Source organism: Lissotriton vulgaris, chromosome 9, assembly GCF_964263255.1.
Source record: "Lissotriton vulgaris chromosome 9, aLisVul1.2, whole genome shotgun sequence".
NCBI classification, from domain to species: Eukaryota; Metazoa; Chordata; class Amphibia; order Caudata; family Salamandridae; genus Lissotriton; species Lissotriton vulgaris.
Genome location: NC_141697.1, coordinates 835,810,585 through 835,826,288, shown reverse-complemented (window position 1 = coordinate 835,826,288; position 15,704 = coordinate 835,810,585). Strand labels below are relative to the sequence as shown.

The 15,704-nt window shown below is 44.0% G+C and overlaps 1 protein-coding gene across 1 annotated transcript in view; it reads right to left on the bottom strand.

The window, feature by feature from the left end:
- Nucleotides 1-15,704, bottom strand: part of SCYL1 (SCY1 like pseudokinase 1) — a 1,168,528-nt gene that overhangs the window by 1,077,723 nt on the left and 75,101 nt on the right. Inside the window, exon 2 of the mRNA XM_086938572.1 lies at nucleotides 7,727-7,867. Coding sequence (XP_086794698.1) covers nucleotides 7,727-7,867 — 141 coding nt within the window. The remainder of the gene's footprint in view (nucleotides 1-7,726; nucleotides 7,868-15,704) is intronic.

The window sequence follows — 15,704 nt, the reverse complement described above, 5'->3', positions numbered from 1 at the left end:
GAGACAGAGAGAGGGAGGGAGACAGAGAGAGGGAGGGAGGGAGACAGAGAGAGGGAGGGAGGGAGACAGAGAGAGGGAGGGAGGGAGACGGAGAGAGGGAGGGAGAGAGAGGGAGGGAGACAGAGAGGGAGGGAGGGACGGAGACAGGGAGGGAGAGAGAGAGAGAGAGGGAGAGAGGGAGAGAAAGAGAGAGGGAGGGAGGGAGACAGAGTGAGAGTGAGAGCGAGAGCGAGATATATGTGTGTATGCTGGGTCTGGTGGCTCAATGGACGAAGACGTCTGCTGCAGGGGCCTGTGTTCAACCTCATGGTCACAGTTTTTTTTTTGCTCTAGCCCCGCCCCCCTCTCTCACTGACCCAGCCCCCACTGGTGCGGCCCTCGGCCACAAACCACACTCTAAATTTGGCCCCTGAGAGAAAGTTTGTGAGTACCCATGCTCTAGTGTGATAAACAAATGTTCATCTTCACACCCCATAGGGAGCTCCATTTCCACTAATGCATCACTAGCTGTATAGATGTCATCTCCATAAAGGGGACCAAAATGCGCAACCCACTCCTTCGGCTGTACATTATATTCAAGTGTAGGTCCTTCCCCTTTTAGCCAGTATGCAACTTGTCTCCAGAACCCTTTGGGGTCACTATCTGATAGAGCAGTATGTAAAGGAGCCCAAAGTAGATCCTCCCACTCCTTTTTTGCTTTAATCGATAGCCTTTTTGTATGAAGCTCTGCAGGTAGAAATTTCTACATGAACCCCTCGTTTAAGTGCACCAATAAGCACCCCCTTTGCCTTCCAACAGTCCTGATTGAAACAGGAGCTCTTATTATCATGCTTTAAGCCAATACATTGTCCCCCTTTTCTGCTTGATTTTTTAGGTCGGCTCAATAAACCTCTTAGCTCATTGAAGAAAAGATCATGGGTAGGCCCTAAAATCGCAATGGCATCTTTATGACACAGAACGCTTAGATCTTTGATCAGCTGCCTTTCTTAAACCTTCACTGCTTCTAAGGCTTCTGGATCTTTCTCCACCCATGTCCACTTTAGAGCTTTCTGGTTGTTTGCAGTAGTAAGTATACCCACATCGGGATGTACCCTGTGAGTTGGCTGCAGAGGGCCTTCTATTGACAGAATAAGAGTGAGAGCATAGTGGTCACTTTCCGTTGTTTTCACCACTCATGTCGACTAATTGGGGCCAAAGGTTTGGGGTGATTAGACAGTAGTCAATTCTGCTGGTTTTACCTGGTCTATTAAATGTATGTTCCCTTTTGGATCAGACTTTGTCCTACCATTGGTAGCTCTAAGCTTATGTTGTAGAGTTAGCGCAAGCACCTGTGCTCTTCTCTTCAACCACCTTACTGTTGGTAGATCTAAAGGGGGAATAGACCATGAGCGATCCCAATCCTCAATAAGGTCTTAGGAGGTAGAAATAAAAGGATCAAAAGTACAGTTAAAAATCGACTGCAACTATAGTGGGGGTGCTGGCGGAATATTTTGTCAGGGCATCGTCTAACTTGTACATAGTGCCTGTTTCCTCTACTGCACAATCTACTCTATTATAAACATTGAATATTCTAACCTTCCATCCACAGATCAAGGTCAGCTCAAGTGCGAAGATATCCTGTGTATCAACATATAGAAGCTTAGCTTTTAACCCCCATGTGGTTTTTACCTAAGTAGCAAGACCTCCATAAGGTCTACCCTGTTTTTCCCTTTTTGCATCAATTGCATATACTGAATAACCGCTCCTGTAATGGGTGGCCAGGCTCCAGGTTTCCTGGAAAAGGATAACATCAAAAGTGTCCACAAAGCTACAGCAATCGGGGTCCGATTGTAATTTCTGGATCCCAGCCACATTCCACACCAAAATCCGAAAATCAGAAGCAGACACTATCCGACCTAACTCAGGGCCACGGATGAAACCACCTACTGCACTAGCTGGTGGACGATCTATGACCGGGGGAACCAATGCCCATCTATCTCTATTTCTAGTGCTTTTATTCAGGCTATTGCTATCTAGTCCAACTAAGGTTCTTAAATTATTCACCTTTTCACCCACCCTCTGGCTAGGGACTAATGTTTTAGAAAGTAGTGGATTCAGCGTATCCCATGAATTAACCAAACAACTTTCAGTTGATTGTAGTCACTTTAGATCTTTTTCACCTCTGCCCAAACCTGAGCGGGTATCTCCCATGTTAACCCTCTGATGTGCTAGCTCTAGACCCAGGGGTCACCTATATTTTATTAAGATCGATTCCATAGGAATAGTACAGGACTCTACTGAAAGCAGACCAGTGACCATGTCATTGTGGTAAACCCCCTCAATCATATGCCTTGCTATCCCTGGTTGGTTGGATCTTTTTGCATATTTAATGTCATCTATAATTATAGAGTAACAGTGGCGGAAGAGCTCAACCAGTGGATGACCTTATTTGTTACTGAATTTTGGTCTTCAAACCCCACCTGAACAAGCTTGGGTACATTCGTAAGGTAGATCACATTTCCATCACATTGATCTCCCTGCTTCGTATAAATCCCATTCCTCACTGACCTCAATGCAAGATTTCCGTCTAATATTACTTTACCTCTTTCTACTCCCCCCAAATTACTCCTAACACAAGTACCGAACAAAGCACTTCGAGTTCTCTACGTCAATAAGCTTGAGAGGGCAATACCCGGGAATAGCTTTCTGGTGTTGTGTGATAGAACTAGTGCTAGGATTGGGTGTTTCAACAAATAATTTCTCATCACTTCTTCTATCAGGTGGCCCTTCTTTCCTATTGGCCATTTGCGATGGATCAAGTAATTGAGGTACTCTTGACAGATCAGGACATTCCTCTTTCCTAGGTGGTGCCATCTTCGATAAAGTTAAAGTGGCAACCTTCTTCCTGAGAGTAGCAACCTCATCTCTTAGCATTTTGAAAGGGTTCTGAATTAGTATCGGTCACACCCAAGAGCTCAGAGTCTAGTGTTGTAAGAGCCTCATATCTATTCTGGCATTCTACCGAGATTAATTGGCCTGTATCTGATGTCCCGCTTAACTGTCCACTATGGGACTGTATATCTTGATCCTTTTCTGTAGTCAATAAATGATCCTCCTGGGCTCTTCTATTCTTTTTCTTCCCCTGGATGAACACATGTGGAATACGTTTGACATGGGACACTCCTTACAGAAGACCAAAGTTACCAATATTGGGCACTACATAATCTGGGGCTTTTTTGATCTGGGGCAATACTGAATTACCAACATTATTCACATTATTCTCATTAGCTTGTGAAGTTGATAGGTCCTGATCCACAAATTCCTGGCACTCAGTTAAAATTGACTCAATTCGGTCGATAGTATCATGGAAAACTGCCCCACGCGACTTCCTCTTTCTTTTAGAGTTATCCAAACCCTGGGCTTTGTCATAACTCTTCCTTTTCCCCATCGTCACTAAACTTCAACTGAACTGGTTATAAATAATTATAAAGAAGTGTACGATTTTCCAATAGTTGGAGAGGTTAAAAAGCCCAACACTACACTTCTAGAATAATATTTTGTGCGCCACGCAAGCGACCCTGTAATCCCCCTCTTCTTTCATCAGCCAACTAAATGCAGCAGGGTTAAGGCTGGACACAAGAACAGAGCATATGATTTGCAATTAGAAACAACAAGTACAATACCAATTACTGGTCAGTGTCCATAGGTCTCTTTCAGGTTTACCAAGCTTCAATGAAAAACCCAAGGGGATTGGCCCCGCACCACCTCTTCCTGGGGCTGACAGGCGCAGATGTTCCTACCCGGGCACGCCCGTGTGCGTCCCGCGCTGCGGTTGCCCTTCACCAGTTTTATGCACCTCGAAGATGACAGCAGCGCCTCCAGGCGCTAAGGCTTTTGGGCAATGGAATCCCAGCAAGAAAGTGTGGCGTGCGTGGCCCCCACCAGGGGCGGAAAATGCCTTGTGCAGAGAGGAGTTGACCATTAAGGTCAACGAAGGACCACAACACAATATAAAAGGTATGATTTTATAGTCAATGTCTCATAATTCTGTCTCTTCATGACCTAGAATATTTAGTCAAATAACCACCCTCTGCTACCAGAAAACTGATGCAGCAATTCAGTGTAATTTCTATAAACATTCACAATATCCTCATTATATCATAAACTAAATTTCGATAATTTATGATACCAAAGATTTTGGGCCCATAGAAACTCTATACCCCACTTACAAATCCTGAGGTTCTCCGATAGATCTTTGAAAGAGCTAATAGGGACTCAAATAATTAGAGACAGTTGGTAATTCCTTCATGAGGACCTGTAATGAAGAAAATTCCTCACCAACTACAATAGTCAAAATACGCATCACGTCATAATACATCAAAAAAGAAACTGTATACGTATGAAGATATAGTATCTAAATCATCAAATATGAATGGTCAATGTATAAACAAAACAGAATGTCAGCACTTTTGTAATTTCAATAATTACAGGTAAAAATCACAACCGAATATACTGATCATGATAACATACATCAAATCAATAACAAGCGTGAGAGGAGAGAGAGAGAGAAACAAATAGAAGATTTATATTGCAATCTCAGTATACAATTTGATATTCATACGAACCCCAGACCATTGAGCTAATGCAGTGTGCAATTAGTCTGAATTAGCCAACCCTTTAGTCGAAAAGGTACATTTTGTGCAAGTCCCCCTTCCCCTTATGCTTTCATTGCTTGCCTTAGCTCCTTAATAGCTAAAAGCCTTTCCACTTCTTCCAGTAATACATTTATTTCATCCAACGTGCAGTTTTCCACTGCATGCCTTGGTTCTATTTTTGCTTTACCTGTGTCGGGGGACTTGCCATTTGATTTCCGTTCCCCCCATTGGGCAGAGTTATTGTGAATGCGGCTACTTTTACTTGTTCTTGTTATTTTTCAAAGCAACCACCTCGTTTATTTGGGCAAAAGCGTCCCGATACACAGTTTATAGTGCCCTCAACAATAATAGAAATGGTGTTCAATCTATGTTCAGCTTGAACAGCTCAGCTAACCCACAGTTGTACAACTGTTAATAATTCTTGTACACTGAATATAAAAAAAAATAGCAGCTCCATGTCAGTGTATTCCAGTGAAATTTAACAGTTATATCAGGGTGACTTAAGTAACAAAAACATTACGGAAATGGTTCCATAAAATGTTATATTCAAACTAAGGGTGTAACGTCCGGGCACCCATCATGTTCTTCTTTCAGACTCCTTCCCTTTCTAATGCAAAGTAGCTCGCAGGGGACACAGTAACAAATACCAAGATGCACGTGTGAAATATTCTTGGCCACACAATTTCGAGCACATATGACTAATTGGTACATGTTTGATTATTTTTTTTAGTGACACCCGAAGAAGGGCGCTGCGCCGCCCGAAATGCATTGGGTTTTTAATGAAATAAACACTGCCTGAGATGAGCCTGGTATTAATCGTATTTATTGAAGAGGTCCGGATGGGCACATAATAAATATTAGAAACCTGAAAAAACAGGCCAAGAATATTTCACACGTGGACATTAAGAATGGATTAAGAATACAGAAGTGGAAGAAAGAGTAATGTTTAAAGAAATGGAAAATTTTGGACAAGAATGGTTGAAGTTTTGAATGCCGCAAGGGCGGCGTACAGCTGTGCATTTGGCTGGGGCATGAACGTGTCCCATTCGCATATACTTAGGTCGTACTAGGTGGCTATTGGGCATGCCACACACCAATCTGCACGCTAACACGAACTTAATGATTACGAATATGAAAAAAAACTGTTGATAATAGGTGTGCATCCCTCAACTTTCAGAAACTTCAGAAATATTGCCATTTCCATGGCTGAGCTAAGTAATTGCGCGTAGCTCAATTGTTTAAACACTCGAATGAAATTGACTTGTCTTTTGAGATGACGGGTTCGAGTCTTACGAGCGTTAAAATCGAAACTGTTTAATTTCATATTGTTTTTTTTGTGTATAATAATGCGAGATAACCACATTTATTTGTTTACATGGACAGAAATTTAGACGTGTTTTAACTCCGACTTAAATAAGCAGAACCTTGTGTATTCAGCTAATTTTGTTACACGAGAAGAAACTATATGTCACCACATGTTGAATAATTGCCTTTCAATTGGGACGAGAACAATGTTGAAATAATTCGTGTTACCCACCCATGCATTTACGACCATTATAATATGTAAATACGAAACGTTCATATGATGAAAGTAATATGAAGTAGTATTTTGTTTATGTTGTTGTATCACGTGACACATTACTTTATTAACAATGATGAAATGCACAAAGTTTGCCCGTGATGGAGTAATCCTACTCCGAAACGCGTAGGACGTTGTGTCTGGAATAAACCTGCACTGGAATAGAGGCCACGGCTCCTGTGTGATTCCTTGTCTGATACCTAAGGAAGGATTGCGCTGGGTTTGAACGTGTCAGATCTTCAGGGGTGGCTACCCCGGCCGTGAGCCCGCCGAAACCAGAGGCTTGGGAAAAGCCACAAACTGTGTATATATATGTATACACATATATACATATATATAAATAACATGCTTGCATGGTAATTCCCCGTGTTGTAAAGTATCTAAACGTGCCATGTGTGATACTTGTATATGGTAAAGTCTCTACATAGTAAAGGCTCCGCTGTAAGAGTGACATCACAAAATAAAATGATGGACGGAGTGTTGAAACTGCAAACACTCACCGCAGTCACAGATCTGGGATTAATCCATCGTTATTTTGCTCGCCACGTCACCCCAGTTTGAACCAACCAGATGCAAATTAGCCTTGACCCTGCTCCACATGGGATCAGTCCATTCTGAACTGCCAGGCCAGGTCCTCCCTGGAAGAGTTTCAGGGTCTCAGCCCTCATCAACCTGGCTAGCTTGAATCCAGTGGCACAGAGAGCAAGGGACCCACGTCTGGGCATACACTTAGCCACTTAGGGCGCACAGAGCAACATCACAAAATAAAATATTAAAAAGGAGAGCTGAATCTTCTCTAACACTAACCCACCAGTCACAGCTCTGGGTTTACCATGTTATCTGCTCGCACGTCGACCCCGGTTTGGACCCAGGCATATACAAATCAGTCTTGACCCTGTGCCCAAACTGGCAGGCCAGATCCTTCCTGGACTGGAAACAAGTATCCTAGGACCAGTTTCTGGGCATCACCCCTCAGCCAGGCCAGCATCAATCCAGTGGCACAGCGAGCAAGATACCCACATCTGGCCATACCCTAGCCACTTAGTGCTCACATTGCAACACCAGGACTGGTTGGGAATGTTTGACAAGGTTTAGCATTCCATTCATCATGTTTTTTTTATATTGCACTGTATGGGTAATACACCCTTATCAATACAGCATGTGTTAGAACGAGTAGGATGAGATTTAAAGATCGCTTTCAAATAGCGGTGTGTCAACAAGCAACACAATAAGCAGCAGGCAGTCTAGGAATTCTAGAGGGACAATTTAAAACTCAATGTTTCATGTTTTGTTTCTTAAACAGGAATTTCTTTGACAAATGCTGACAGACTCTTGGTGAGGCTATTCTTTTGGCCATTATCTTTTCATGAGTCTAAGCTCTAAATTTAGCCCCATTAAACCCACAAGCAATTAATGTTTTCCTTTTCCATAGAACAAGCTCCCAATTCAAACTTTCAATATTTTCAACAAACAGGAATGTTCAGAACTCCAAATTAAGAAATATACGGTCTACCTCTAGCCCATCAATGTAGGCCAAAATGTTGGGGTGTCTTAGAGTCTTCAGCCGTTTGAACGCACCCTTGGCGACCTGGGTTTCTTCATCAAAGTTGGGTTTGATTTCATATGTAAATATAGACACTGGATCCCCGGTAGTCTACAGAAACAAAAGAGAAATTAGATAGTCACGTATCCTGAGTAAGAATCTTTTTACTCTTGGATCGAGATATTTATTAAGGATGAAAATAGACTATTTGGTAATATTTAGCTTGGTAGTTTATAGAGAGCTTCTCTAGTTAGTTAGTTGAGATTGTTCCTTTTTAACATGTATCGCTTTACTTTTGAAACTTGATTAGATTAAAAACAAAGACCTACAAACATGCTACAATATGGAGTGTGAAAATTAACCAATATTGCAAATGGGTATTATGATTTTGCCGAAGGATATGACCATAATATGATTGTTCATGCCGCAAATAATTGTGGAGTAAGAAAAAAACCTTTTATGTACAAATATATGGTTAACATTGAACCACAGAGCTTGGTCATATCTAAATACCTCTGTTATTTTCTATTATGCAACACTCAATTTTGAAAGCAATAACAGCATTCCATTTATTTCTAAATTATTTATATTTGCTGCAGCTAACACAGAATGAAAACATTTGTTTTACTTCTAATGGCAAACGGAATGACTTGAGAATATTTGTAGAACAGTCATTAGAAGGAAATAAACTCTTTCAAGCATCAAATGCAATCTTTCATAAACAGGAGCTCATATGATCTGAACTTGCAAACACCATCAAATCATACAATTTGATGAACCATTACCTAAATTGCATGCCATGCAACATAAATCAAGTCACTTTATACATTATATATATTCACTGAAAAAACCATAGGTTATAGACCATATATAGTTAGGAAATAGCATTTACAAAACCTTGAAAATTCACTGAAAAAACCATGGGTTATAGACCATATATAGTTCGGGATTAGCATTTACAAAACCTTATTTTACTCGCACAAAACCATTGAAATTCGCATATATAGTTAGTTGCACTAACTACATATCGCGCACCCGCAATCCACTGCTGATGATGTCACATATTACATCATTCATGACATGGTCAGTGACATCACTGATGACATCTCAAATGACATCACTGATGACATCACTGATGAACACCCAGTGACTGTATGTTTCTGTAAAGTTAAAATATGTCTTACATATTGAAGAATGAGTGGATGTATAAGTGTCTGGATGAAGGATTTAGTAGGTGCATGACTGACTGTATGAGTGAGTGATTTAATGTGTCTCACTGAGTGCATGGGTTAGTGACTAAACTGTCTTAATTTGTGCTTCATTATGTCTGTTGTTCTGTAAACTGCTGCATGTTTGATCAGTAGTTATGTGAGTAACTATATGGGTTATTGATTGATTGTCGAAGTATTTGTATGGGAGACTGAGTGCGTGTGTGTGGCTGGCTGGGAGATGTGTAACTCTGTGCAGATCAATGTGCTCTTGTATCAATGATGGTATAAGAGAGTAAGTATGTGTTAGTATAGGTTTGAAAATGTAAGGTACTCTATGTTTCACTGTATTGATTAGAAAATGGAAGTGTGATTGATTCTTTACAGGACTGACTAGGTGTGTGAGTAACTCCATGGATGAGTGGCAGAGTGTGAGTGTCTGTATAGGTGTATGAGTGCATATGATAGTGTTGTAAAGATGAGTGACTGTATGTATGAATGATTGTATGGGTGAATGAGTGAATCTGTGTGTAGACATAGGAATCAGTGAGTGCGTATGTAGTAACTAGTATTGGTGTGTCAATGGTTTAAAAAATTATGGGGCATATTACCAAGCAATAGCGATAATTATCGCTATTGCTTGGTTAGCGGGAAAAAATTACCGCTGAGCTGCGGCGATTTTTACCGCAAATAAACCTTGGTATTACCAAGGTTTAACGCAAATGCGATAAAAATCGCCGCAAAGCATGAATATCGCTGAAAAGTCAGCGATATTCATGCATTAGCGAGCTAATGCTCTTAGCCATGTTATCCACCTCCCATTGGATAACATGGCTAAGAACTGCTCAGGGCAGGTGTTAGCTTTTGGAGATATTCGCGCTTAGCGTTAATATCTCCAAAAGTTGGTAATAGGAGATAGCTTTGTTAGCAACTGTTTTCAGTCGCTAACATCTTGGCACGCCCACTTTGCATCTCATTAGTGATAAATATCACTGACATGCAAAGCTAGGCCCAAGATGGTCGCTATCTCCTACTAGCTGTCGCTAACTGGTGTTAGCGACAGCTAGGTAATAGGGAGATAATTTTATCTCCGCTTTCTTGGCTTTTAAAGCCAAAAAAGCGGAGATAAACCCCCTTGATAATATGCCCCTATATTCTGTATTTTACACTGAATGTAACAGAGGTTATATTAAAGTGTGAGGAGATGCATTGTATTGTCACATGAATGATATCATCAGTGATGTGATCAGTAATGTCAAATGAAATGTCATCAGTGATGTCTTCAGTGATGTCATTTTAGATGTCATCAGTGATGTCATTTGAGATGTCACTGACCATGTCATGAATGATGTAATATGTGACATCATCAGCAGTGCAACTAACTATATATGCGAATTTCAATGGTTTTGTGCGAGTAAAATAAGGTTTTGTAAATGCTAATCCCTAACTATATATGGTCTATAACCCATGGTTTTTTCAATGAATTTTCAAGGTTTTGTAAATGCTAATTCCTAACTATATATGGTCTATAACCTATGTTTTTTTCAGTGAATTTCAATGGTTTTTTAATAGCAAATATCAAAAGCTGTAAAATGTGAAGTACGTGGTAGGTAAAAACATTTTCGTGTTTATGCACGCTGATGTGCTTTGAACGCTGCCCCCCCCCCCCTTTTTCTTTTAGGAGTATTCTCTCTTTGCAGATAGTGAAGGGTAGGTAACGCAGGCCTTTGCCCCCGTTGTAATCCGTCGTGCCTGCTTCCCTCTCCATTTGATTGATTGTTATCCTAGCATTTATTGTTTTGGAATTGGTTCTCTTTGGTTCATTCTCTATTTACAAACAAGCACAGAGTCGCAATACTCTGTTTAGTCTTTGCAGATAGTGAAAAATCGTTAAAAAAACAAAATGAATCAAGCAAAATCAGTAGGCCACTAATGGGATCTCTTCTTGACCTCGCTAAAATAGAAACATAAGGAACAACACCTCATGAGAAATACGAAACTAGTGAGAGGAACTGAGCTCGACGCCATGATGGCTGCAAGACAGCTCGGCTCCGCCGCCCACCCCGCCCAAAACAACGACAAACCCTATGCAAATATTATAAATATATACAACACACCAGCAAAGTAACAGGGTAAAACGTTTTATTAAATAACTATTTACATGGCAGCCTGCTGCAACATCCATCACTGTTCCTGTCGAGGTAGCATAGCTGGCGGCCTAGGGGTGGAGGACCGTTGTGCAAATTGCCCGGGGACGACACCATGCGCCTAGGCTCGTCCCCAGTACATCCAGAGGTGATGTCCGACAAGTTGTGTGGGGGGATGCCTTGCTGATGCCTCCACCCCCACCACCACCTTCTTACTGCCTGATCCGGCTAGCTCAATCGATCGAGCATGAGACTCATGCACTCTGATCTCCTTGGCCTCAGTCAAGCATCAATAGTAAGATTTTCATAGGTGAGTGTAGGTTCATGGTTTTCCATCCACAGACTAAAAGCCTGGAGTGGGAGTGAAAGAACAATAACTAGGTAAGAAGGAAGGCAGAGGTTGTGGGAAAGACTCTGGATATAGTATGTTGCTTGGTCCCTGAGATGCTTCGGTGTCACTGCCTTGCACAAATGGCATAAGTCCTGGATGTTGGGTGCAATAGTTAAGGGTTCCGAGCAACGCTTATAACACTGTCTGAAGCTTATTTGCACCTGCTGCAGCTTCACTATTCTCAAAGTAAATGGGGGCTGTTTGTGGACCTGACTGCATTGGAAAACAATGAGATGCGGTGCCTCCCTGAACCACTTGACGGAGGCCCCCGAGATAATTGCGCCTGCTCCACACCTTGTCCCACAATCCGTTTGACCTGAAGACACGTCCTGCGGTGCCCTGGTCCGACCATCACATATACCTGCGCCAGGAGACGGCATGGGGTGCAGTAGAAGGGAGAGGCGGCGAGAACGAGCCTCCCCCACCTCCCCAGGTGGAGGTTTCTCAGCTACACCCCAGCGCTTCACTCGACCAGCTGACTTGCGCCCGCTCTTGCGACACAGTGCCTCGCTCGGCCAGCTGAATTGCGCCTGCTCTTGCTATTACAATGTCTCACCCGCCATCCAACGGAATTGCACCCAATCTTGCGGTACAGTGACAGGCGGCTGCTACGGAGCTCACCAAATGGCGGTCGGCTCCACAGACTTGGGCCTGGCCTGCAAAGATGGCTCTAGGCAACCGTGGAACTCGGACGCTTGACTGCTAGGGCATGGGCCCCATACCCAAAAGAGTCCCCTCAGCCTTGAAGATTCTACAACAGTCACCGGGACCCCCGACTCCCGTAGACTTCCGGTGAGGAGCGTCTGCCATGATTGCTCGCGGAATGGCCACGACGTAGCCACGAGATGGTGGTGCTCTCATGTTGACGCCAGCTTCAGTCTGAAACATCCAGAAACACTGTAGACTACCAATTCGATCAGTTCCGGTGGAGCCCCAACGTGACCCGGTAGAGAAGAACTTGCCCTCCCCTCTTTGACTGATGGTTCTTGTTGCCTGTCCCTTCTCTTGTCATTTAACAGAACTTTTTGGACTGCTGAAAGGGGTTGTGTTCCGACCGCTGGTTGGTGGAGACATTTTGACTATATTCTGGACCTGCGTTGTCGCGTAATGCGTCATATGACGCGCCGCGTTAGCGCACCCGGGAGTGCTCCGGTGCGCGAGGCGCAGCTTCCCGGAAACGATCCAGAGCGCGGCGCGTAACCTAAGCATAACAGGTCATGTGACTTGTTAATAAAACTTTTCATTGGTTCATTTTACTTTTGTTATTCTAATGATGAAAGGCTTGGTCATATGACCTAAAAATAACGCTTTTCATTGCTTTCGAACATTTTTTTTTCCTAAATGATGAAAGCTCCACCTTTTTTTTTCTCGCTCTGACTTGTAAAGCAAAGGACCCAGATGCATTTACAGTTTATCACAAACAATGTTCCAGGCTAATGTATTTTCTCGGGAAATTTACAACTGTCCTGCAAGTAAAATATTCCTATTTCGAGAAAAAGGGCGTTTCTTCGTCCCATGAGGGAGCCGTTGAGCAAAAGAGGCTCGGCCTGCTGTCTTAGTCGCGGATAGGCATGAATATCGGATTCTTATCGATCACTTTATGTTGCAGGAGTGGAAAACACAACAGCCCAACTTGACCATTTATCTTTACTGCGTTCCTGCGTATTATACCTTTCAACCGTCATGTAATCGGGCTGCTTTATTTCACTTGCCTTTTACTCATTCGAAAACAGTGGCTATTATTCAAAACTATACCAAAAAAGGTACTACTAACATGTTTTGTTTTAAAAACCTTTATTGTGAAAATGTCAGTATACAAATACGGGCCAATAACCACGTGGGCCAGCCACGGAGCAGACTGGAATCGTATATGATGAGGAGACATTTACACTGTAGAAGAACGTAACAAGCGGGCCATTAGGTTGCAAGAACTAAGGTGTCTAACAGTTGCGGAATCGGGGAACGTACATTTTATAATTAAAGTACGACAGGGCCAGTTACAATAAAATTATCTAGATATACATTTGCGGGCAAGTACCATGGGTGACGTTAATTCGAACTTTCAATAGTACAGTAATCAATAACACATCAGAACTTAATATCAATAGGGATGTCCAAATGTTCAATCAATTCTCGTCCCCGCCCGCCATGTGCTTCAAAACTGCATACGTATCTCGTGATATCAAAGTTGGGCAACCAGTACACAACAAGGAGTTACGAGTCCCATTTATACCGGCGCCATTTTGTGCGAGGCCGGGCAGGTCCAGGATATAGTCAAAATGTCTCCACCAACCAGCGGTCGGACCGAACACCTTTCGGCAGTCCAAAAAGGTTCTGTTAAATGACAACAGAAGAAATAGGCAACAAGAACAATCAGTCAAAAGAGGGGACGCTTTCGTGAATGGGGCCCATGCCCTAGCAGGCAAGCGTCCGAGTTCCAAGGTGTCCCAGGGCCATTTTAGTGGACCAGGCCCAAATCCAAAGAGCTGGCCACCATTTTGAGAGTCCTGTTGCAGCCGGCTATCGCTGCACCACAAGAGTAACCGCAATTCAGCTAGATGGCGGGTGAGTCACTGTACTGCGAGAGCGGGCGGAACTCAGCTGGATGGGGGGTGAGGCACTGGGCCGCAAGAGCGGGCGGAACTCAGCTGCAAGGCGAGTGAAACGCTAAGAGGCGGCCCACTGCAGATGAGGTGCCTCCACCTGGGGAGGCGGGAGAGGGCCATTTGCGCCACCTCCCCCCCCGGGCACCCACGCCGTCTTTCGGCGCAGCATTGTAGGATAGCCACACCAGTGCGACAACTTGCTGGACACCACCTCGGTGCCATCCGGATCTCGACGCGTTGTGCTGCCTTCGGCCTATTCGCACATCGGTCCGCTACTGACGCCGCCTCACAGGCCAACGGATTTTGTAGGCTTTTTATAGCCCAAAGCCGCATAACAGGTCATGTGACTTGTTTATAAAACTTTTCATTGGTTCATTTTACTTTTGGTTTCCTAATGATGAAATGCTCGATCATATGACCTAAAAATAACACTTTTCATTGGATTGAAACATTTTTTTTTCCCCAAACGATGAAAGCCCCACCTTTTTTTTTCTCACTCGGCAATCCAAAAAGGTTCCGTTAGATGACTACAGAGGGGACAGGCAACAAGAACCATCAGTCAAAAGAGGGGAGGGCAAGTTCTTCCCTACCGGGTCACGTTGAGGCTCCACCGGAAATCATCGAATTGATAGTCTACAGTGTTTCTGGATGTTTCAGACTGAAGCTGGCGACAGCATGAGAGCACCACCATCTCGTAGCTCCGTCATGGCCATTCCGCAAGCAATCATGGCAGCCGCTCCCCACCGGAACCCTGCGGGAGTCGGGGGCCCGATGACTTTTGTAGAATCTTCATGGCTGAGGGGACGCTTTCGAGAATGGGGCCCAAGCCCTAGCAGACAAGCGTCCGAGTTCCAAGGTGTCCCAGGGCCATTTTAGTGGACCAGGCCCAAATCCAAAGAGCCGGCCGCCATTTTAAGAGTCCTATGGCAGCCGCCTATCGCTGCACCGCAAGAGTGGGTGCAATTCTACTGGATGGTGGACGAGACGCTGTAGCCGCAAGAGCGGGCGGTAAACAGCTGAATGGCGGATGAGGCACAGCGCAGCAAAAGCGGGCGGAAAACTGCTGATTGGTGACTGAAACGGTAAAAGGGCGCCCCGCTACAGCAGACGAGCCTCCACCTGGGGAGGCCCCTTCACTCCGCATCCCCCCTCCCCCTCCCCCCGGGGCACCCCACGCCGTTTTTCGGTGCAACATTGTAGGATGCCAAGACCAGTGCGGCAAGTAAAGAACATCACCTGGGTGCCGTCCAGATCTCGGCACGTTGTGCTGCCTTCAGACTATTCGCACAACAGACCGCTACTGACGAGACACAGTGCAGCAAAAGCGGGCGGAAAACCGCTGAATGGCAAGTGAAACGCTAAAGGGGCGCCCCACTACAGCAGACGAGCCTCCACCTGGGGAGGCCCGTTAACGCCGCAATCGTTATCAGATAGTAGGAACGCGTGTGGTGTGACGGATCTCATGAGGTGGGGGCCTTGATCTACTGTAACTCCTTTGAAGAGGGGTGATTCTTTACAGTTGAGGCCATAAACTACATCCGCAGGGCTAGGTGATAGCCTGGGACCGGCCTGGACAATCAGACACAAAGGAAGAGG